Source organism: Ursus americanus, chromosome 2 (assembly GCF_024610735.1).
Source record: "Ursus americanus isolate L20-20 chromosome 2, mUrsAme1.1.p, whole genome shotgun sequence".
Classification (NCBI taxonomy): Eukaryota; Metazoa; Chordata; class Mammalia; order Carnivora; family Ursidae; genus Ursus; species Ursus americanus.
The window spans coordinates 95,644,506-95,669,564 of NC_142128.1; the positions used below are offsets into that span (position 1 = coordinate 95,644,506).

The window sequence follows — 25,059 nt, forward strand, 5'->3', positions numbered from 1 at the left end:
CCAGAGCCACTCACTTGCCCCGGCACCTTTAAGCCAGTCACTCTCCACTGCCCAAAGGATTGTATGCAAGACCGCAGAATCACAGAAACAGGCCACATCAGCCCAACAGAGGACAGAAACAGGGCAAGAAGTTTGGTGTTTTTAAATAGGGTCCAAATGGTCATGAAAATAGTTAGCTGAACGATCACTGTCACTCCACTGGGTTCTGGTTTTACTAATGTAATTCCATTACACTCAACAAGAACTGGCTGGAAGAGCACAAACACGTATTTTAAGTTCTAATCCCAAGTTCTACCAAGCACCTAAAGAAATTACATACATTTTACTCTACAGGGAAATTTCGGTACTATTCTTTTTTCAATATTCTATTTGTTCTTCAGGGAACTAATCAGTTGCTTTCCTTACCAGTTTAGTGTTTAAAAAAGCCCAAAGGTGACTCCCAATTTCCATAATCATAGTCTGCTGTGCAATATCCCCAGCTTCACTGGCAGAATTACATACAGCAAGCAGAGCAGAGAGCGGTGTGTTCTAAAGGGGGAGAGAGGGAAGGGTCTGAGGTTAGATCCCCATCTAAAGGAGCTGAAGCCACAGAGGTTAGGAATTACTTACAACTCTTCATAAAAACCTACATCGAATTTATATTCTGAGACCCAAAGCCATCTTTTCTGCTACTTCTTTAATACAAATTATTTTATTAGAACTAATTTTTCTCATACACAGAGACATTTGCTTCATTTTCTAAATAAACATTTTTTCCATTTAGGTAAAAATTTAGTATTAAAATGGAAACACCACTGTATTTTAATAAATACGTTTGATACAAACTCAGTATGAGCAAGCTAATTTATAATGTTCATCAACTAAAAATTCTATTGTTTTTCACTTTATGCACCTAGTAATCTTTTATCATTACTAGATTTTTATTGTTGCTGTTGTTTAATAATCAGTCTTTAAAATTCCTTAGCAACACTGCATTCACTAAGCAAATACAAAACTTGAGAAGTGCACTTATTTAGAATTTGAAACTAAAAACCACCTTTTCTAGATTCCCTCTCCTTTATATATCAAATCTCTCTCTGACTAGCCAGGAGTGGAGGTGGTTGGGGGACAGTGGGAGTAAAGTGAAGGCCACGTGGGAATGTAATGATTAGTAACAATGCCTTTAATCCATTATACTTCAACAACAACACTTAAGTTTCAATGATTACCATCCAGCTTTTTATTTAAGATTTGCCCATTTCCTTCTACAAATAAGCATGTAAAATGACCTGTTGAACTAAAGTTTTGCTCAGGGCAAAGATATATTCAATTTTAGAAAATAGGTGCATTATTTTACCTAATACAAAAGATTTTTTTATCTTTAACTACAAAAGGCAGTGCACAATAAATGTAAAACCTGAACAGTTTAACCTACTCCTAACTACATGTTTAATAGTTTTCTCAAAATAAATGCACATAAAAACTTGTATTTCCTTTGGGTATATGTATATGTTTTAAATTATCTTGATAATCATCAGATGCCATTATATAACAGAGTATCAGAACATTTACACTCAGTGTGGAGATATAAGCCTTGAGAAAACCCTGACCTCCTAATTTAATACTACAAATAGGCCCCTAACCCCTTGAATGCCCTGTCCCCATCCCTGTTTTTCTCCACTTACCACAAACTGATACAACATACTTACATCTATATTTATTACTTATTTTACCATCCACAGCTGAGCTACAATGCAAGCTCATGAGAACAGAATTTTTTTGTTTTGTTCCCTGATGCCTGGGACAGCACTTGGCACATAAGAACACTCAAAATATGTTTGTTGGATGAATAAATGAACCAACAAAGGAGGAAATGAAACTGGAAAATTCAACCCCATGTACTATATAGTCAATTTTTTCAGTCAATTTTTAAAAACCATGTATTTTTTACTTCTGACAGATGAATTTCTTTTATATTTCATTATTTTAAGAGGGAGTATTCTAAATGGGAAGCTACACAAAGGCTCAGGATAGATGTGTGTAAAATGGGGGTTGTGTTTTATCAAATAGAAGAATCATGTCTGGGGCACCTGGGTGGCTCGGTAGGTTAAGCGGCTACCTTCGGCTCAGGTCATGATCCCAGGTTGTGGGGACTGAGCCCCACATCAGGCTCCTTGCTCAGCAGGGAGCTGCTTCTCCCCTGCCTGCCATTCCCCATTTGTGCTCTCCGCCCCCCACCCCCGGCATCAAATAAAATTAAAAAAAAAAAAAAAAAAAATGTCTGCCTTATCTAATGATGTGTCAGCAAAAATACTACAAATAAAATATTTCATAATAGATTTCATCTTGGTCCAGTGTGTCTTAACTACAGTCTCCCTGCCCCCAATATAATTTACATCAGTCAGGATAATAGTAAGTTACTCACAGACCTCTTTACAATGTAGAAATCTGAAAATCCTGCTAGTTTCTAACCTAAGGGCAGAGACCGTATCCATTTTATTAACAGCCCATCACTAGTACCTAGAGCAGTGCTCAGTAAATAGCTGCTAAATGAATCAAATACATTAAAATTCTTATTTTACCAGAGATTCAAGTTCTCCCAAAGTCCGACTACTGCTTAGCCACTCCTGACACTGCGCAATCCCCACTCTGGTGACCTCATGTGCAGCTTGTTTCCTGAGCTCGGTGGGTAATGCCTGGAGGGAAATACACTGCCACAGAGGCAGATTTTCTGCTGCTTTTGGGGAAAATTTCTGGATAAACTCCACCTGAAATAAAATGAAGAAGTAAGAGTAACATAAGACAATGTGATGAATGAATGCACAAAAGCTAAGTATTAGCTTCCATGTTTTATATTTTTAAGAAGTTTCTAAGTAAGTAATAATATCACAAATACCAGACCAAGGTAAGTTAAAGGAACATGCATCATTATTTTCGCTGTTGTTGAATTTGTTTGCAAAATGAAAAACACAGTTTAAGTGGAACATGATATGAAGACACTGAGAAATGTTAAAAATAATGCATTTCATTATTAGTCAATCAGCTATTTTATCCTGCTCCTATTATTTTCCTAAGAACTTGTGTGTTTGTGACCTTGTTCAGTTAGGTCCAAAGTAATATTCCAGAATATGCCAAAAGACTGATTCGGCTAACTCTGGCGGCTATTATCTTAGCTGACTAGAACAGAGGACCTAAAGAAAGAAGCAAAGATCATCGGTTCGATTTTCCACTGGGCTAGCTGGCTCTGCTCTTGGACAACACACAGAATTGGTTTCACAAATCTAAGTCACCAGCCCAGAACAGTGTGGCTGACAAATCCATTCTACCACTGAAATAATTCAAGGCCTTCGCCAATTTAACAGAAAAACAGCACTGTTTTGTTAAAATGAGACATCAGCAGACAAACTAAAAACAGAACACAAAAGTTCTAAGAAAAAAACAAACAGTTAAAAATGTTAGTTTCCAGTGGAAAAACAGCAAAAATAATAGTGCATTTAATTACTGAATTAAGTGTAATCTAGGAAGTACATTAATGTAATTTTTAAGAAGAAGAGTTCAATTTACAATATCCCAAATCTGCTTGATGAATGACAAATTCCTATGTTAAGAAAAAACCCACTGTATTAAATTTGACAAAGAAACTTTCCTATGTTTTATATACTATATTTATACATTTGAATTTTGTTAGCAGAAAATATTTAGCTGTCAAAACAAAGGAGAAATTGTGTGGCTATCTACTGGACTAGCTGTCAGAGCCAGAAAAAAGGACCCCTCGATGAGCTATGTGTCTATCGTAATAAGCAGCTTTACTCATGAAACCACACTGCTTCAGGAAAGCCAAGAGAATTGGGCCAATTGATAAATACCAGTTGAACATGACCTTTCTTTATAATAAAATCCAATGAGTAACTGAACTAGTTCCTTTTCCAAAACAGAAATTATAAATAATTATGCCCTGGACAACATAAGAGTAGGTGATGACAAAATTTGTTAGGTAGAAAGAGGGATCTATTTACTATTCTGAGTTTGAAAACCCTGGTCTCAACACAAGTTTAAATATTTAAAACAGCCAGTGCTAAGAACAGTTCATAAGGAGTAAAGTATAAGTGAATAATCTGCAGAGAATTAAGACTTCTCTCTTTTAAATAGAGAAGAGAGGAAAAATACAATAGTGGGCTTAAAATGCAAATAATTATAGTACTTTTTACTTTACATAAAAATGGTAGCACAACTATCAGTATACTTAAACCAGGTATATTAAATCCTTTCCTCTTAGGTAACCCTGTACTTTTCCTTGTTTCTATAAAACAGAAATATTATCAACAGTTACATACTAAAGAAATAATAGGATATGAATAACTACTCTCCATATTGAAACAAACACATTTGAATCTTCCTATTTACTGGCATTTCCCCCAAATTATTACCACACTTTTTTTTGTAAAGTAAAACATCACTGTACTGGGATTAACTATTTTCACTTATGTTAATGCTGCATCACTGATACAAAAATCTGGGTTTTTATTTCACTTTTAAAAAGGTACCATCTTGTGTGCAAACAAATAATTATTTCCAGCTTCGCCACTCGCCTCTCTGCCCCAGCCCGAGCTCTCTCCCCACACTCCCGTCCCAGTCACCCCCCCTCCCCCAAACTATAGCCTGCATCTCCAAAAGCTTCCCCTGTTCCCACCCTGCACCTCCCCAGAAATGATCTTCTAAGCTATGCACACCCAACACAACCTGAGTTGTGCTAGCCTGCATGCCCATTATGTACCGTAACCTGTCAACTAAGAGCATGTTTATAAATTTATAATTTCTACTAGAATATATGTTCTTTCTGGTATCATGATATAGCACAGTGGTTTCCAAGTTTTTTATTTTAAACAACAAAACCCCATTAAAAATGAATGAGTGAGCTTTATACATCTAAAGAAGAAAAGCAGATTTCATATGGTTCAAAGGGATAAGGAGGCAGAGCCAACACCCCACAAACAGAGGAGGCCCCCGAAGCAACTGCAGGATGAAGAGCCAAAGGTGACACTGGGGCAATGGGAAGTGCAGCTTCTGGAGTAAGAGAGATCTGGCTTGGATCCCAGCTCGGACATTACCACGGTGAGTTTGGAGACATTCTTTTACTTCCCTAAGCCACGGTTTCTTCATGGTGAACAAAATCCATGTATCTATCTCACAAGGCTGACGTAGGAACTCTAAGCATTGAAGAGTCTAGAACACAGCCCAGTCCATACTGTTGTCTCAACAAAGGTCTGTTCCCTCCCTTCAAGAGGAGGGATCATGTCTTAGGAAAAGGAGAAAGAGCAGAGCCTGGCAGAAGAACGAACACTTGTGTAGTGCTCCCTTCGAGCAGCTTACGTTCCAGGTCTCCCCAAGTCTCAGCACTGCCGTCTAGGGAAGGTTAGTGTCTCAGTTTTAGGATTAACTAACGCCCAAGGACTCTCAGACAAGAATTCAAATTTAGGTATGTCCCTTTAAATTTAAGCACGGTAAGCTGACCAGGAAATCAGTATTTGATAACGGAAGGAAAAAATTAAAAGTAATCCCTCAAATTTCTATAACTTACATATCTGATAGCTCAATTATTTGGAAAAACTTAGAAAATTGAGAAGTACCTAAGAGATCTCTAAACATAAACCAGAGTTTATTTATAACAAAATTTTTAGATCTCACTTAGAGTTCATTCATTCTGAGTTCTATTATTCTAAAAGTTAAAATTTCACAACAACCCTGGAAAAAGATAATTTTATTCTCATTTAATAAATAAGAAAACTGAGGCTAAAAGGACACTTTCCCTCCTAATCCCACTTCTTTAGGAAGGGCCTCCACGTTAATAGGCCCTCTATGAAAGACAGTGTACCAGGAACCAGGGGCAAAAGCTTTGAGAGGAGAATAAAAGGCAGTAAAATTGGAAGGGAATGGAACAGAAGCTATTCTGGAGTTCTGGAGGGGAGAACAGTAACCCTTACATATTTTCTAGACGGCTGGCAGGCGGGTCTGCTTTCGGCCTCAGAACCACCTGCAAGGAAGAGGGCTAGGAGGCTAGCATGGCTCCTCTGGTGCCTGGCCAACCTCTCTCCGACTTGAGGCAAATACTCTATTTAGAAATAACCCCTGGGGCACCTGGGTGGCTCAGCTGGTTAGTCATCAGACTCTCGATTTCAGCTCAGGACATGATCTCAGGGTTGTGAGATCGAGCCCTGTGTCAGGCTCCACACTGGGCATGGAGCCTGCTCGAGATTCTCTCTCTCCCTCTGCCCCTCCTCCCCTCTGTGCACTCGCTCTCAAATAAACAAATAAACAAAAATAATAAAAATAAAAATAAAGGAAAGAACTCCCAATTTACTGAGCACCCTTCTAAGCAGGGCACTATGCTACGTATTTTGCATATATTACCTCTAAATCCTTACAAAAGTTTTCAAAATAGTTAATACGTATCTGTCACTCTGTAGACAAGGAAACAGGTTCAGAAACTTTTCTGAGGTCACAGTGAGGTGACTAAGGTCACAGTAAGACAGGATTCAAACCACAGGATTCAAACCTCCTTCACTAACCTAGTGGTTCCCAAGCTTGTGTCCATGTCAGAATCATGCAGGAATTTAACAACAATAATAGCCACGCCATAGCCACTCTTATTCACAGATTAAGGTCCAGGAACCTGTATTTTTTAAAAAGCTCCTAAAGCAGCTGTGAAGTGACCAACCCAAGGGCTGCACTGGGCTACGGAGGTTTCTGTAACTGGAGAATCTCCTTTATCAGGGCAGAGCTTGTTTTCCTCACAATAACAAACAACTAAGGCTCATCATACTTTCAATTTTTCCCAAAGAGTTCAACTAATTTACTATAAAAAAATAAGACACATTATTAAGGGCATAAATAACATTCTAGCTCCTCATAATAAGTTAAAAGGGGCAGGGCATAGAGAACCTTCCCAAGTCAAGTATCTTAAATGTATGAGAAACAAGGAGAGAGCGACAGCTCAGGGAGACAATGACTGTAACCTTCAGAGAAGAGAGTGACAAAGACTCTCCCCTGACCAAACTTTAGTCAGGCTCTTCTTCCAAGGCCTTTTCTTAACTAGTTTTCCGCATGGGATTGTGTCCATCCTTGGGCCTGCATCATCCAGTTTCAGCAAGAATTCTGCTAAGTCCGTCTAGAAAGCACCCTCAGCCTTGGTATTTGATCACCTTGGTCCACGTTCAGCAAGAATCTTCCTCGCCCTTTTAGGAAGAACCACCTCCTTACCCTTGACGTTTTCCTCTTAGTAATTTTCAGCTGCTGAACTACACCTTGCTCCTTCATCGGGAGTCCCTACTAGGCTATGCTATATTCAGACTTGAGCCCAGTTCTACACTGAACCCTCTCTTCCCCTACAGCAACAATGCCAGAATAAAACCCACTTTTATCACTTTAACTACCATATGGCTCTGGTTTTTAACAACATCAAAACCTAAACCCATCTAAAAGCAATACGCAAAGGAATCAATAAGTCAAAAATTCATGCTCAGATCATATCAACATTTAAATGTAAAATAAATGGGGCAGTGGGAAGCCTTCGAAGAGTCTGAATCCATTTCTCAGCAGCTGCTCAAACACAGTGACTAAGATGGTAGCCTTGCCTGCTGGGGCGGGGCCATGAAGAAGAAGAGTCGCCTCAATAGTATTGATAGGTTGGTGAGCTGATAACATTCTCCAGGGCAAGATTTTATCTGGGGAAAGACAGGAGAGGAGAGACTGATTTAAAAATCACGGCTTTTACATGCTTTTATATGCTAAAATAAACAGCAACTCTTTCTGAGACATAAGATTATAAGTAATTTAGATTTTTAATTTAGAGCTTTTCTTTAATTTGTTTTTCTTCCATTAACCTAGATTACTTTTATAATGAAAAAGCAATTTTGACATTGTATTTATAAACAACCCTCTGGAACTTCTATTTCTAATTACCATTTGGACATTGTATTTATAAACAACCCTCTGGAACTTCTATTTCTAATTACCATTTGGATTAACTTGATACGTTAATCTTCCTACTCAAAGATAATTCATGGAATTTTTTTAAGATCTAAGCACAATAGTGCAGAAGTGCATATAACTCTAGATGTTAGCTCCATTAAAAGATTTTATAAGCTCAATTATCTGGAGATCAATTCCTATCATAATACACCAGGAGAGCTTAATTAAATGGATGTTTTTATTTGAAGACGATAATCTAACATAAAAATTATTTTGGATCTAACTTGTGGAAGACATGTTAAGGATTCAGAAGTGGGTACGTGCTCCAGACGATTTGCCACGGAGACATACGTGCCAGCTGTTAGGTTATTATACACGTCCCTGGATTTAGTCTACAACATCTTTAAACAGCAAACTAAGAAACGTATGACATAATAGCTACTAAGAAATGAAAGACACATGGACCCAGATGAGATCTTTATCAAAGGCCAGGGACAAAAACACCGAAAACAACAACATGATCATATCATATGGAATATATCAAACAACTCAGAATTTAAAAGCGAAGAAAGGTCAACACTGAAAAGATTAAAATAAATCATCACTAAATCATTTTCTCTTTGTAGCCATTCACAAAGTATGACTTCTTTCCCCAAAGCCATCAATCACAGTCACATTTAGTCCCTCTCAAATCATTCTGACAGACAACAAAATCAAGAGGCAGGTTGTCTAAGTCACTTTAAAGAGAGAAAGAAAAACAACTCTCAGTAATCAACATTACAACTAACTCTTTTCTTATTTTCTACTTTGCATTCAATTTTGAATTTACTCTCCATTAACCTAGTCTTTCTTTTCCAGAGCAATGAACAGAATTCTGTAAGATTTCGACAATATGAAACAATTTCCCCAGTTTGACAGTTTCTGGAACATCTTGCTCAATAGCATCAGCATTAAGGCACAGCAAAGAAATTGTCAAAAGAATTTAGCTACAGTAATCTCTCTCCTTTTGATATTCACATTCTTCAAGACTATCATATCCCTAAAGGAACTGCATGGAAAAGTGAGTGTTTTAGGCCTTGTAATTCTACTCACCAGATGAGCCACGATGGTGACATGGTGTGCACAGAGTTCAGCAGTCCCATATCTGTGATGTAAGAGAAGATTATCTTTCCAAAATAATTTTTACAAGTATTCAGAAAAGCAAAGAGATGAACTTCCAAAAAGCACTAAATATTCGAAGCTGCAGTTTCTCCATGGCCAAGGAATACCACAATATACAAAACTACCTAAGCAACAGTTACTACTGACTTGAACGGTAGAAAGAAAGAGGCAGCCTGGTTCCTGATTTAGTGCTATCATACAAAATCAAACCATTTGGGGGAGCTGAAGGATTATTGAGACAGAATTTTTCTATAAACTTACAAGTATGACATCATTTACTACCAGTTACTACTATAAATTCATCCAAAAACCAAAAAAAAGTACATTGTACCGGGAAAGGAAGCACCACGCATCCATAGCTAACAGAGAGGTGATCATATTAGCGCTAAGCACAGCATCCAAAAGAGCAACGTCCTAATGAAAAACAGAAAGTTCATGATACATTGTTATTAAGATTATATTTCTCAACATAAAACAACAAAACACCATCACAGTCCAAATAACAACAGATCCTCAGTGGGAAGGCTCAACTGTCTAGTATCTGCAAGAGCCTATAACACCATTCCCTCCACATTTACTGAGCATTGTGCTAGACTATGGAGATGCAAAAGTGATTTTAAATGTGGCAACTCAATCATTAGGATCCACAAAGATTCTAGTGCTAGATCTTAATCACTGTAAAATATCTTAAAGGATATTGATCCTTATGTAAATTCTAAGAATTTTTTCCCTACAATTTTCTCAGTATCTTTTCTACTTTAATTCCATTAGAGGAAATCAACATTATGCCTAAGATCTACAGGAGACTTGGTGCTACGATCTACTATTTATTTCTCCTTCTCTTTATGAAATTGAACCAGGTAAAATCCTAATACTTTTTCTCTTTTCATTCTATCTTTCCATATCTTGCCACCCGAAATGTCTTCTCAAATGTTTTAGCTAACCATTACAACATCTGAGTACTACAGGACTCTAGGATTACCATTTCCTAAGATATAACTGAATTAAAGAGTGAAATGTGCAAATTGAGAGAATGACATTCAAAAAGAATACACAGTAACTATTGCTTTCTTCTGTATATAAATCAAAATTTCAATGAAAAGAAAGCAGAGGGGTAACCTGGTTAGCCCAGCAGGTAACAAACTTACCAGTTCAGGGAACAATGAGGGATGAAAGGAAGCGATAAATGTACACAGATGAACACAAACATGCTGATACAAGGTGACAGCAACTTCCGCCTGCCCTTTACTCTTTACTCCTTGTAAATGAACGGGCAGAGAGAGCTCACCAGCACACTGCTCAAAACTGCAGAAAACGGCTTTGAGTAGAGATACCCTGCAGGGAAATGGAGAACACCGAACCCAACATGCTTCTCATTTACCATTTCGTGGGTATAATAATAATATGGCATATGGAGGGTTATTTTCCCAAAGCAAAATGTCTCAAAAGGTATATATCAACAACAGTTGCCAATACATGTGAATATGTAACCATAAAAACAAAATACAGTCACTGTTAGAGAAATTCCTTAAAGGAGAAGAATTTTCCTGAACCTTTTTTTTTAAATCATTTACCAAGTGTTTATCATAGTACTGAACTACACAAAGACAAAATTCATCAAGAAACCTGAAATTTATATAGATATTATACATAAAACAGAAAACAAGTGTATGTCAAACAGAGAGGGGTCACTTTAAGATTGAAATAGTTTAAGAAATCTTCATAGAGGATTTAAATAAAAAATTAGAAATAGGCAAAATAGAAACAGGCAAAGATGACAAAGCATGAGGAGAAGGTAGGTGTGAACAGCCAGTCTGACCAAAGCGAGGCATGTGCAGAAAACGAGTACACGAGTGATAGGACAGGAGCAACACTGGACAGGGGCAGCACAGGGATGGACTTGGACCGTAGAGCTGGGCCGGCCGGCATCCGGCTTGCGTGTCTGAGCAGAGGGGCAGGAGCTCACAGCCGGGCTCCGGGAGACGACGGGCTACCGCACACAGAAGGCGCTCAAGGAAAGGGTGAATGCTACAGCCCAGCAACCACGCATGCAGTAAGACGCTACAGCCTGACGGTGGTGAGGAGGATGAAGAGGAGTGAAATTTCCTGGGAGAGAACTTCCAGAATCCAGCATTCTACTTATCAGAGCTCATCTTGAAATGCTAGTAAATACATCTACCCTATTATACTCAACATTTATAACACTAAGTCTCAGGCAAAAGCTTCTAAAACACTGGACAAAATTAAAATATTTTTAGCATTTGGGGCGCCTGGGTGGCACAGCAGTTGAGCGTCTGCCTTCGGCTCAGGGCGTGATCCCGGCGTTATGGGATCAAGCCCCACATCGGGCTCCTCCGCTGGGAGCCCGCTTCTTCCTCTCCCACTCCCCCTGCTTGTGTTCCCTCTCTCACTGGCTGTCTCTGTCTCTGTCGAATAAATGAATAAAATCTTTAAAAAAAAATATTTTTAGCATCTGTTATAGATTTATGTATTTTTTATCTATATCTATAAAGTAGCAATCTATATGAGGTCTACACAGGAATTATTAACTAGAATATCTGATGTAACCAAAAGCTTAAATTTCAAGATCATTCCAAATGACAGGGCATTCTAAACCCTCTGTAAGACAACTGGATACAAACACCAGCACGTTTGCTACCTGGTCGCAGCTTCTGAGAGCTGGCTCTCCGTACACCACAGGGCCTGCACATCCTCAGGCTGAGACGGCAGCTTATCCATGATGACAACCAGCAGAAGACACTGTGACAACTGTAGTTCACATGGCAGCTCTTACAGGTAACAAAAACATAGTAAGTTACAACAAATTAGTAAAAATACATTCTCCATATTTTCAACAAAAATCTGATTGTGATGTATAAAGAAGACAGATGCATAACTGTTTTCTTGGAATGTTTTTTTCATTTAAAGAAAAGAAGAAGGAATTTTAAATAAAATCTTTAAAAAAGATGATTACGTAAGGGGAATAACCCTGTCTCTAACAAGTCACAATTATTAGATGATTTAAAATTAAATCTGTTTTGAAGCTTACCTAATTTACTATCCAAAACCACCTGCACGAAAGGTTGGAATGTGAGAAGCTGACTGATGAGTGGATCCAGTGTAACTAGGAAAGTGCCCGCGATTTCCTCCTGTTGTGCTTTAGAGATCCTGGCAGCATACAGGCTGGGAGGAAACTTGCTAGAAAGAGGGGGAAAAAGTTCATCCGTTAACAGGTATCTTCTAATTTTAGGCAGACCTAAATACTGTAAACTGATGTTCTCCCAGCAGTGAAAATATATAAAAAATACATAGCATGTATTTTATAAAACGAAATTCAAAGTACTAAATTGATACCACAATTGTATGAAGACCTCCAACTAAATAACATGACTATAATTCCACAAAAAGTTTATAATCTTACTAAAGAAATCTTTGGTATTGTTTTGATGCATTTTAATATCATTTTGACAGTAATGTCCTTAAAAAAAGACCATGAAGGGGCGCCTGGGTGGCTCAGTCGGTTAAGTGTCCAACTCTTGATTTCGGCTCAGGTCATGATCCCAGGGTCCTGGGATCGAGCCCTGCATCAAGCTCCCTACTCAGCGGGAAGCCTGCTTCTCCCTCTCCCACTCCCCCTGCTTGTGTTCCCTCTCTCGCTCCATCTCTCTCTGTCAAATAAATAAATAAAATCTTCAAAAAAAAATAATAAAAAATAAGGCAGAACGTTGAATTTACTATGAATCAATGCTCAGAAACAAGGGCTTTTCAAGAATTAAAGTGTATACTAGTCCTGAAAGAAGATGCAAAGACTTTTTCATGGAAGATGTCTCAGTAAATAGAGTTGAAACAAAACTTCAGTCAAACCTATGTGAAGTAAGATGTGTGCAGCATTTGGTACTTTTTACCACGTTATTTTAATTGAGGATATTTAACCTGTTATTTAACTTGAGGACCGGAGAAAACCCTGTCTAGCAGGGGATAACAGCATTTAAAGGTTTCTCTAAAGAGAAACACTTGAGGCCTTTATAGTGTGAGGGGAAAAAGCAACAGTCTGTCAGTTATTAGTTGTGTGACTTTGGTTCATTCATTTGAATTTCTTGATTCTTCATTTGTGATGTTGATTCAGAGTTGCTGGGAAGATGAAGTTATAAGCGAGGTCAAAGATATATAGAAATAAAATACAGGTAATGAAACTCGATAGACTTGAACTACAGTTACTAAGCATCAAAGCAAGTACTAGGTTTTCAATCAAATGGTGTATTTTTAATTTATGTGACAAGTATTTATTAAATGCCCGTGTCTATGTGCCACACACTGTTCCAGGAGCAGGTAATAAAGTAGTAAACAATGTACAAGATCCCTGCCTTTACAAAGTTCACATGCTAATGAAGTGGGGCAGTTAGCAAACAAGTAAGTCTGTAACATAACAGATGTTAACAAGTACTATGGAAAAAAAATAAAACAAGGTTAAGGCGGACAGGAAATTCTACTGAATTCTGTTTGAATAGTGAATCATTTGTGGGTTTGTACAGAGAAGTTCCGTGATCTCATTGATGTTGTATCACTCACTTTGACTACCGTATGGCCAACGGACTGGAGGAAGGCAAGGGAGGAGGCAGACAGAGGGTAGGATGCTCTCTGTGGAAACCCAGGCAAGAACACACTAGTGGACAGCATCAGATGCGACCAGTTCTGGCGGTGAGAACTGATTGCGTTGGGTATGCATGAACACTGAACACACACTATGTCTATTTATACTGGAGGTGATACTGATGATTTGCTAATGGATGACATGTGGATATGAGAACAAGGAAAACACGTCAAGGATGATAGTAAGGTTTTTTTGGCCTGATCAATTTGAAGGGGGGAAGGGGAACAGGAAGAGGGAGGGAGAATCTTGAGCAGACTCCCCGCTGAGGGCAGAGCCCAATGTGGGACTTGATCTCACAATCCTGAGATCATGACCTGAGCCAAGACCAAGAGTTGGATGCTTAACCAGGTGAGCCACCCAGGCGCCCCTGGAGTTGCCATTTAAACTGAAATGAAGATGCTACTAGGGAAGCAGATTTTGTTGCCGGGGGCGGGGGGGGGGCGGGGTTAGAGATGGAATGGGTGAGAATCAAGAGTTCGGTCTGGGTGAATGGGAGTGCAGACGCCCTGACTGGCGGAATTGGATATTAAAGGGGGAGACAAATTTAACCTCATGAGATGAAATGACCAGAAAGAGAGATCAGTGAGGCCTGAGGACTAACCACTGAAGCACACGCAACTTCAGCTGGGGAGATGAGGAACCTGCTAAGGAGAAGCAGCCGCGAGGTTAGAAGAGAGTAAGAGGGAGAGGCATCCTAGAAGCCAAGGGAAGAAAGAGTTCAAGAGGAAGGGACAAGTGCTGCAGACGCATTACACAAGATGAGGCTGAAAACCGATCCCTGGATGCAGCAACGTGGATGTCACTGATGACCTTGACAAGGGCTGTTTTGGTGAAGTGGTGGAATGGAAAGGCTGACTAGAATGGTCTTGGGAAAAAAAAGTACAGACAGTGGTATAGACAGACAACTCCCAGGAGTTTTGTTATAAACTGAGGCAGAGAAGTGGGAAGGCATTTGGAGGAGGATACAGAATTGAGAGGTTTTGTTTTGTATTCTTACAATGGGAAAGATAACAGCATGTATACTGATGAGAAAGACCCCGTAGGGAGGGAAGATTGGTGATGCAAGTGGGGAAGGGAATGATTGCTAGAGCAAGGTCCCTAAGCACATGAGGGCAGATGAACCAATGCACCCACGGAGAAGCCAGCCTCAGGCAGGTGCGCAGAGAGCTCATTAACGGGAACTGGAACACATGGACTGAGACACAGGCAGCACAGTCAATGTGTAGAGGAAGTCATACTTCCATCTTTCTCAGTGACATACACAGTGAGGATATGAATTGACAATGGAGAATAGGGTGGAGGTGTTAGAGATGTGGGAAGTTTAAGGAGGGAGAGGCATGGAAAAAGTTGTCTAGGAGACTAGAGAGGACTGCTGGACAAATGAGATGACAAGAGTATTTTAATGTCAATTGAAGGCTACTTGGAGGTAGCTGTCAATTTCACATATCACTAGTCCCTATCTAAATTACAATACTTTTCTGTAATTCACTTTTTTTTTTCCTGAGATGGAATTAACTACTACTCGACTTAAATCTCATAGAAGTAAAATAAAAAGTTACAAAGATAAAAAAAACAATATATCAATGCATATATAACCTCTTTTTTTTTGGCCTTTGGTATTTATCACTATACCAATTATTCATCACTCAGGTATACGGTACTAGTTAAGAATACAAAGATAAATAAAACTCACATGGAATCTACTCCTTAAAAGCTTCCATCTCCAATTATTTTAAGCAAGGAGATAAAAATTTACTAAAATAGTAAAAAAATTACTTGTGTTTTATTTTAAAGGGCATACACTTAAACTTTGCATGGTTCAAATGGCACTGTTACATTTTAATAATCACATGGCATTCTTCTTACCTGTGTATCTGAAGATAAAGCTGGTGCAATGTACAGCAAGAATCAGAGAGTAAAGGAAGAAATTCCTAAAATAAAACAACTCTATTCATTCTTTGTATGCACTATACTTTTCTAACACATAACGTCTCACAAAGGCATGAAAAATAAAATAAAATCCTGGATATGCCACATTAAAAAAAAAAAAAGGTTCTTGCATGAGAATAAAAAGGAAGATAAGGCTAAGCACCTAATTTACCACTAAAATTATCAGCGCAACCACAATTAGCAGTTATCACGTACTGAGTACCTACTAAGTGCTCAGTAGACACGTAGCAAATGACTTTAGGTATATCACCTTATTTCAGTTTAGCCCTCTCAAAAATCTTGCGACATATTATTATACCCATTTCACAGAATAGAAAGCTAAAGTTATCAAGTAATTTGATCAAGTCACATAGCAAAAAACCAGCAAGCCTATAGGATTCGAGTACAGCTGTGACTGCTCCATTATGGCTAGACTATCTCTTAGGAAGTAAAATAAATAGTTCTTATTGTATTATAGGATACAGAAAAAAGCTGATGACTAACTTTAAAAAATTAAATATTCCTCTGATAGAAAACGATTAAAAATAGCATAATTAGGCAGAATTTTGACTCCTACATACCAAACAACTATCAGATAGGTAACTACGCATCAAGGCCATTGGTGCCAGGACCCTCCCACCAACGGGCCTCTGCCACTGACATACACACCCTGCAAGTGCAGGGCGCCAGCGTCAGAGCAGCCAACTATGGAAGTGGCAGCTACCCAGCAGGACCGGTTCGGGAGCACACCAAATAAGCTGACAATGTGTCAGTAGACAGTGTGCCTGCCACGGAATTCAGATTTTAATAGAGTGTCTGGAGATACTTAGCTTTTCTTCCAAAGGGAGGAAGACAAGGTTAAAGACAAATTCAACAGGGACACAGTTTTTTTAAAATCACCAATATGTATTACTAATGATATCTGACTGGCTGCTATAAGCATTTTCTGCTCTTCTCTCCAAATAATCTGCCTTGATCACTTATCTACTCTATTCATATATCTTCAACTATCACTGCTATCCTGATGACTCCCCAACATGTAAGTCTTCTTAATATTAGTATACAGTTTTAAACCTTTGAACATTTCAACTACAACAATTTAAAAATTTAAGAATATGGTAGAAGTAATTTATAAATGGTATTCAAAGCCAAATTGAATTATCTTCTGAAAATTGACTTGTGCTTATAGAAGTAATTTTATTTATATTTATACTTAAAGAAATAACTTTTCCAGAGAATTTCATAAGAATAATAACATGATGATGGTAGCAACTTAAATGATACAACAAATGGTCAACACTTAATATTTAAAAAAGAAACCTATAAAATATACTCTTGACAAAATAACTTCAAAAGGCTGTTTTGGGCGGTAATGACAAAAGCAGTGCAATTTAGAATTTACTGTGGATTTCACATTTACACATTATAAAAAGTAAGCCTTACCTTAGTATAGTGCAAAAGAGAGTTGGCAAAGAAACGACACAATTTGAGTGTTTTCTGAAATAATCTATAGTCAGCATTATCCTGTTCCAAAAAAGGAAAAAAGAAAGCATAATAAATAAGAAAAGAATATGAAGTCAGCTAAACTTGTAAATGAGACAATATTTTCTAAAAAGATCTCTTAATAAACAGAGTACAAACATTTTCCAAGCAAACAATTCTTTGCTGAATTGTTGTTAAAAGCAACACAAACGCCAAACGACAGAGATATTTCAAAAAATTAAACTCTACTGAAAAGAAATCTTAAGTTATAAAGCAAAAGAGGTAGGTGATCATTCCTTCTTGATCTGAAAGTGAAAGAAATTAAAATATCTTATTGCTCTTTGCTATATGGAGATCAACAGATGGTCAAAAGGAAAAAGTCTCAAATCAATACAAGAATGAGATATGAAAGAAAACAGGAAAAAGACATGAGAAGGCAGTTCAAAGAAAATACAAACTGTCAGTAAACTAATACTGAGAAAATTCAAATTACAACCTAATTACATATATTTTGAGGGAAAACAGGGAGAGTTATTTGATTAGCAAATATGAAAAAAACTGATAAAATCCCAAAGTTGCTGAAGAAGTCAGGAAATGGGCACTTTGTTTACCATTCCTGGGCGCATCAGATAATATTCTAATTGCATTATTATTAAAAGCTAAAGTGTTGAATCCCCTTGATCCAGTAGCAGTGCTACTTCTGGAAATATATCCTATAGAAATACTAGCTGGCACAGAAATGCAATGCAACATTTTTATATAGTGCAAACTGAAATAAATGAAGTATCTGTAAACAAATTCAAGGTATTTTCATAAACTGTAATCTCAGAGAGCTATTAAAAAGAATTGGGTAGATTTATCTTCACAGACACAGAAGGTCCTAAGATAATTCAGTAAAAAAATCAAGCTGCAAAACAGCATGTATATAATCCTATTATTATTTAAAAGTGTGTGTTGTGTTAATGTTTGCTTCCTAACCCCACATAAATTTTATAAGTCAAAACTTTACCTGTGGCTCTCTCTAGAAGATAAAAGTAGGATTTCACTTTCCATGTTAAATACTTCTGTAAGGTGTGAAGGTTTTGTGAGTCTGTATTACATTTGTAAACTGATAAAACAGTAGCTGTGTGTATGCAGGGTAAGTAGAGACTATGGAGTCCTCCTGCCTGGACTGAAATCCCAGCCCTACTACAACACTACATATCTTGGGAAAGTTATTAAGCCTCTCCATAAGATTGTAATGTGTAGCTTATACTGCAGTTTATTGTGAGGTTTAAAGTGTCTGACAGGCAACTTAACTCAATAAATGTGGGTTGTTTTGTCACTCCAATATGTTAATACACACTATAATCCAAAAAGCTTAAATTAGTGCCATAAAATTAAGTCAGATACCTGTCCTTAATTCTGAGAATAATTTCATATGAAATAACATATCTTAACTTTAATGTTAACTATGTTTGATTTCTTTCCAATATAGCAAAACCTTAAATAAACCAATCAAAACAGAACTGGATGATCCATTAATTAAATATGACCTTCATTTTGACCTTTATTAATAATATTTGGAAAGTTAATTTCCTCACCAGAAATGGGTTAGATGAAAATTCACCTTCTCTGATAATAAAAAACATGAATTTTCTTATAGAGTGCTATAGAAGCTTAAAAGTATAGAGATTAAATATGAATCTACACTGACCATATAATATACTCAATAAGAAATTTTAGGCTTAGATGTCATATCACAAGAAATCTTCCCTGACTTCAAGATTGGGTTCCTACCTTTACTCCCATTAGCCAACATCCAGTTCTCCAAAGATCACACCATTCCCTAACTACCTGTTTATTTTTCTCCCGGCCTAGACTATAAATTGTTGAGGGCAGAAAATTTTACTTACACAGAATAAGAACTCTGGAAATGCTTATTAAATGAATGGCCAGTGACACACAACTTACTATGTTTGCCTACTGTCAATTTTTCTTTCTCATTCAAGGGAAAATTGTGCAAGGTTTGGTTGAAGGATCTAGTTTTCCTTCATTACTAAGCATACTGATTAAATCTAAAGGTTTTATTTTGACATTTTCAAAAAGCAAGAGTACAATTTATAATTCCATCTTGATATACTGAATAATTTAAAACACAAAGTTTGTAGGGGCACCTGGGTGCTAAGTAGGTTAAGTGTCTGCCTTCGGCTTGGGTCATGATCTCGGGGTCCTGGGATCGAGCCCCATGTCAGGCTCTCTGCTCAGCAGGGAGCCTACTTCTCCCTCTCCCTCTCTGCACACGTGCTCTCTCTCTCTCTCAAGTAAAAAAATAAATACATAAATCTTTTTACAAATTTGTTTATATATTTACATTTATAATAAGCTATATATTATGTAGAAAAGTATATGTTTATTTTCTAAATAGCAATTTCTGTAAGCATTATATGAACAAAAGGTAGCAATTACAGTGGAAATTAAATTTATATTAATTGCCTTACAAATAAATTTCCCTAACTTTATAAAAAACTAAATGTTAAAAAATCTAATACAATATTCTTTTTGAAACCATGTTCAAGATTTAATAGAGAATAATTGTCAAACTTAGAGCTGCTATAGGTTGAACTGTATCCCCCAAAAAGATATGTTACAGTCTTAATCCCCAGTACCTCAAAATATGACTTTATTTGGAAACAGGGTCATCACAGATGTAATTAGCTAGGTTGAAGCTACACTGGAGTAGGGTATACCCTCAATTCAGTACAACTGGTGTCCTTATAAGAAGATGACGTGAAGACACGGGGAGAGAACAGCACGTGATGATGGAGGCAGAGAATGGAGTTCTCCAGCTCCAGTTCTCTAAGCCAAGGGATGCCAGGGACACCAGAAACTAACAGAATGGCATGGAACAGACTCTACCCTAGAGCTTTAGAAGAACACGGCTCTCCTGAGACATTTCAGATTTCTCTCCTCTAAACTGTGGGAGAATAAATTCTGTTGTTTTAAGGCACCCAGTTTGTGGTAATGTCTTACGGCAGTCCTAGGAACCTAATACAGGGACTGATACATCTGTATGCTTTCATAATTAGCATATAAGTTATTAAATCTGGTGGTTTTTATTTTGATGTTTTTGAAAACAAAGTGAGAAAACTGCTTGGAAGACTTTTAAAAAATATCAATAGTGAACAGCAGAGGGCACTGCTGCTCAGAATTTAGAGTTCAGAATAGAGAAACCAAAGAGACCATCTCAAAGCTCTATTTCAGATAATGGACAGTGAGTAGTGCTAGTCACTTCACCAGTCCCAAATCTTCACAAGGAAAAACATGAAAATTTGCTTGGGCAGTTAGGGACGTTTATAACTTAAATTCTTTGATTTCTACATACAAGCGGTTTATATACTGAACTTTGCGCACAGAGAGCCACCTTGGTCAGGGACCCTCAGGACTTCTCTTTTCTTTTCCACTTTGCTTGGGCTCTCCCCATCCATCTCCCGCCCCGAATCCCTTCTAATCTTACTCTCCTACCACTAGCTGGAGAGTCTGTGGGTTCAAGTTAAGCAAAAAGGGAACTGGGAAAAGAGGAGTTCAGGATTGAGGATACAGACATACAGGATAAAAGTGGAGAAGGAACAACCTTTCTGCCACGACACAAGATATCAACCAAATGCCTCCTCCTTACAGAAAAGTGAAGGGAACTGGCAAGGGGACTCGATGGAAGGAAGTGGGGTGGAAAAGAAAAGGGGAAAAGAAAGGATGGGGAGAACAGATAAGAGAAAAGAAAGAAGAAGGAAAAGGTTAGCCACTTCCTAAAGCTACTCCTCAGTTCCTTTTAACCCACTTCAGAACTCTTTTTCAAACTTCCAACCTCCCCTTGGGTCGGTCCTTCCAGATCACCTCTGCCCTAGGAGTTGCAACCAGTGCTTCGGAAAGGGAGGAACCCCTGCACATCCACTCCCACAGCTGCCGGGTGGGGAAGAGCACAGGTACAAAGAAATGGCCTGTATCCGCTAGCAAGTCCACAATGGGAAGGGAGGTTACTGTTACTTTACAGAAGAAATATTTAACTCATTTTCCCACTGAAATTATCACATACAACTCTTAGGTCCTGAGTACTATTAATGCTATAATTTAGGGCATTATGAATTAAATAAAATTTAAAGTGCTAGTCTGAGAACAAAAGGCACTATGTATAGAATTGTTATAGGAAAATGAACTATTAACTTTTATAGGAAAATGAACTATTAACTATTAATCCAATAAACTTGTTATAAATTTTTATAATACAGTGTGTCATGAATGTGATGCCAATTCAACACTATAACTTTATGAAACCAAAATAAATGTAAGTTCACATCAATTTGAGAACATGGATACATACACATAGTTACATATCACATCACTACAGGTTGCAATGGATTGGTGAAGAACAGGCCAACTGTGGCTATATCAGACACCTTAGATAAATACAGGACTAAGGGGCTAGACTTTTGACCTAGGGTAGAAAAGAATGAGAGGATTCTGAGGAGAATGCCTTGACCAACCAGTTATTACTAAAAGGGGGGGGAGGGTGTCTCCTACTGCTAGTTTCTGGAGGGAATAAGAGCAGGTAGGAGTCTAATGCAATGTTTGGGGTGAAAAGTAATTATGGGCTGTAAATAATCCTAGATTGAAACAACAACAACAACAAATTAAAACCCTTTTAGGTAAACTGATCCACAGATTCAATAAGATTTAGTAACTGCCAGATGAATAAAGAGCTACCGTTCAATGTGCTGTTGGACCGTATTTTACCTGCACATCTGACTGTGTCATCTGCTCAGCTAACTGTAAACAAGAATGAAAGGAAAAAAGAATGTCTTCACACAAGCTGCTAATTATATCTCCGTGTTTCAGCTGACTCTTTATAACCGACTGGTGCTTAAGGCTCTGCCTAAATGAAAAAAAAGAAAAGAATACAATCACAAGTAACACATCAAGTAACATAGGACCGTAAAAATATGACTTGAAGTAACATGTAAAAATCGCAATGCATCATATATATTAGACATGGCATAATTAAGACATGCTGATTTTACCTCTGAAGCTGTCCTGTTAGCTTATTAAGTGGCTAATTTTTTACTTCTCCTTATAAAATATTAATTGAACGCTTACTAACGTTCCAAGTATTCTGCGAGGCCCTGGGGATGGAGAAGTGAATGAAGACACAATCTCTGCTCTGTCTGCATGGAACTTCTGGTCTAGCACAAGACAGAACATTGAATAATTTTAAGAATAATTAATTACAGTTGTGATAAATGCTAAGCTAGAAAAGTCCAGGAGCTACAGTAGAGAGATCTAAAATAACTCATTCTCATGGTAAGAATATCAAAGAACACTATCGTGAGGATGTAACACTTAAGCTGAGAACTGAAAGATAAGCAGGAGTCAGTAAGGTGTAGAGTATGGAAAGGAGCATCCCAGGCAGAGGGAAAGAGTGGTGAGAAGGCCCTGGGATAGGAGAGTTTGGTATGTTTGAGGAACTAAGAGCAGAGAGAAGGCAGCAGAGATGGGCTGGTGAAGAAGGTAGAGGCCAGAGAGGATTAGGTTGTAACTCTTAGTAAAAGACGGATTTTAAGCAGTAGGGTGACATGATCTGACTGACATTTTCAAAAGATCGGACTGAACACTGGCTGGCAAACGAACTGGAAGAGGACAAGAGTAGAAGACATTCAATGGTAATGATGGTGATGTGACAATTCATTGGGCACTCACTATGTGCCATGCAGAGTTCTTAGCATTTCGTATCGATAAACTCAATAATTCTCACTATAAACCCACCAAAGGGCACGTGGTGGCTCATCAGTCGATTAAGAGTCTGCTTTCGGCTCAGGTCATGATCTCGGCGCCCTGGGATTGAGCCCCGCATCGGGCTCCCTGCTCAGTGGGGAATCTGCTTCTCTCTCTCCCTCTGCCCCTTCCCCCTGCTTGTGCTCTCTCTCTCGAATAAATAAAATCTTTTTTCATAAGTAAATAAAATAAAGCCACCAAGAAAGTGCTATTTTAATTACTTCCATCTTCGGATGAGCAAATTAAGTTTCAGAGAAGATAACCAAATTGCCCAAGCGTTCAGGAAGGGTAAGTGATTTCAGAATGAATTCTAGCACATCCAGAATAGCTCTGGGTTGACACTTTTAACTACTGCACTATTACTTGTTGGCAAGTTAATGATCTCCTTCAAGAAAAGCACCTAAGACCTAAAAATATTACACTGACCTTTACTGTTTTATGCGTGTGTACAGAGTAGAGGTTCTTAGCCATTTTTACATCTCAAATCTATCTCCTCCCATCCCCAGAAATCTGATGAACACTATTGGCCCTCTCCCCAGTAACTTTTCATACCACTCTAGCTACAATTATTTTATAAATGGAATTAAACTTGAACAACTCCAAGACATATAATAAAGGGATTATATTCAGCTCTACCTATAAATATTAATTTATCTAAGCCTGGAAATAAAACACCTGATGGGTTAAATACCAGTAGCAGTAGGCAAGTGGTTAAGGCCCATGGCCCATTATTTCAGAAGTACTAACGGGAGGCAAACCATAAGAGACTCTTAACTCTAGGGAATAAACTGAGGGTTGCTGGTGGGGAGGTGGGTGGGGGATGGGCTAAATGGGTGATGGGCCATAAGGAGGGCACTTTTGTGAGCACTGGGCATCATGCAAGCGATGAATCACTAAATTCTACCCCTGAAGTGAATAATACACTATATGTTAACGGATTTGAATTTAAATAATAACTTGAAAAAGAAAAAAAAAGTATTAGTAACAAAAGAGAACTTTTATTTTTAATTTTAGAAGCAGCAAAGAGGTCCAATTTGGTTTGCAAGCTACACGTACAATATCTGGATTAATCAGACAGCAGTGTCAGTAAACATTATTTATACACACCCATACAAAATGTTTTAAATGCAATATAAAAAACTTATGAATAATTAAGATTTGGGATATGGAAAATATACTACAAAAAGTAAAAGCAAAGAAAAAAAACTTACTTAATTATAAATTTCCAAGTATTGGCATGAAATGCATGGTCCATACTGGAAATAACAGAGCAGATATCCAACAATGAATGAATAACTACAACAAAAGATAACAGAACTCTTAGGACATTCAAATGTCATATGGGGTGAGTTTCTCCTATATTTAAAACTACCTACTGACCAATTTTGACATTTGTTAAAATAGGTAATACAGTTAGAAAAAGAAACTTTCAAATAATTTTTAAAAATAAGTGTCATACTTTTGATTTATGGTCTTTACAAATTACAGAAAATAAACTTTTGGCATTTATACCTACCTAAATAAAACTAAATGACCTAAATAAAATGTTTGGTGGAATAAAAGTTGTGCCCTATTATAATTGAAATATTCTATAGATATTCTAATCCAAAATGATAAAATGAGCTGCAAAGGAAAGAATACCAAACAAGGAAGAATTAAAGCAAATTTGCACAGTATTTATGAAAGGTTTCTACTCTTCCATTTTATTTGTAAAAATGGCCAGTGACTCCCCTTTCTGTGTCCACACTCCTAGGCAGTTCCCTTCCACACTGATCTGGGGCTTAGCTATATGACTCGCTTTGGTCAACAGGATAATAATAACTATTAAGCCGGCAAAGACTTAAAAAGCACTTGCACACTGGGGTTTGTCCTCTCCTGATGATGACCCTGAGGCCGTCATCAGGTGACCAAGCCTGGGCTAGCCTCCTGGATGATGTGCTCAGTGCTTCCGCCTCTGCCAACAGCCACATGTGAGTGAGGTCACTGACTGCAAAACTGTGAGTGAGCAAGCCAGTTGTACCACGTGGAGCAGGGAAAGCTGTCCCAGCTGAGCCCAGCCTAAACTGCTAACTCACAGAATCGTA

The 25,059-nt window shown here is 37.8% G+C and overlaps 1 protein-coding gene across 2 annotated transcripts in view; it reads right to left on the reverse strand.

Moving 5' to 3' along the window:
• FIRRM (FIGNL1 interacting regulator of recombination and mitosis) overlaps positions 1–25,059 on the reverse strand; it is a 46,587-nt gene that overhangs the window by 13,235 nt on the left and 8,293 nt on the right. For both annotated transcript variants that reach the window (XM_045797696.2, XM_087858993.1), the window contains exons 7-18: positions 24,187–24,271; positions 21,941–22,079; positions 17,132–17,212; positions 15,626–15,690; positions 12,158–12,306; positions 11,768–11,897; positions 10,257–10,443; positions 9,440–9,522; positions 9,040–9,091; positions 7,611–7,700; positions 2,562–2,747; positions 406–528 (exon numbers count right to left, since the gene is read on the reverse strand). In XM_045797696.2, the coding sequence (XP_045653652.1) occupies positions 406–528; positions 2,562–2,747; positions 7,611–7,700; positions 9,040–9,091; positions 9,440–9,522; positions 10,257–10,443; positions 11,768–11,897; positions 12,158–12,306; positions 15,626–15,690; positions 17,132–17,212; positions 21,941–22,079; positions 24,187–24,271 (1,370 nt within the window). The remainder of the gene's footprint in view (positions 1–405; positions 529–2,561; positions 2,748–7,610; positions 7,701–9,039; positions 9,092–9,439; positions 9,523–10,256; positions 10,444–11,767; positions 11,898–12,157; positions 12,307–15,625; positions 15,691–17,131; positions 17,213–21,940; positions 22,080–24,186; positions 24,272–25,059) is intronic.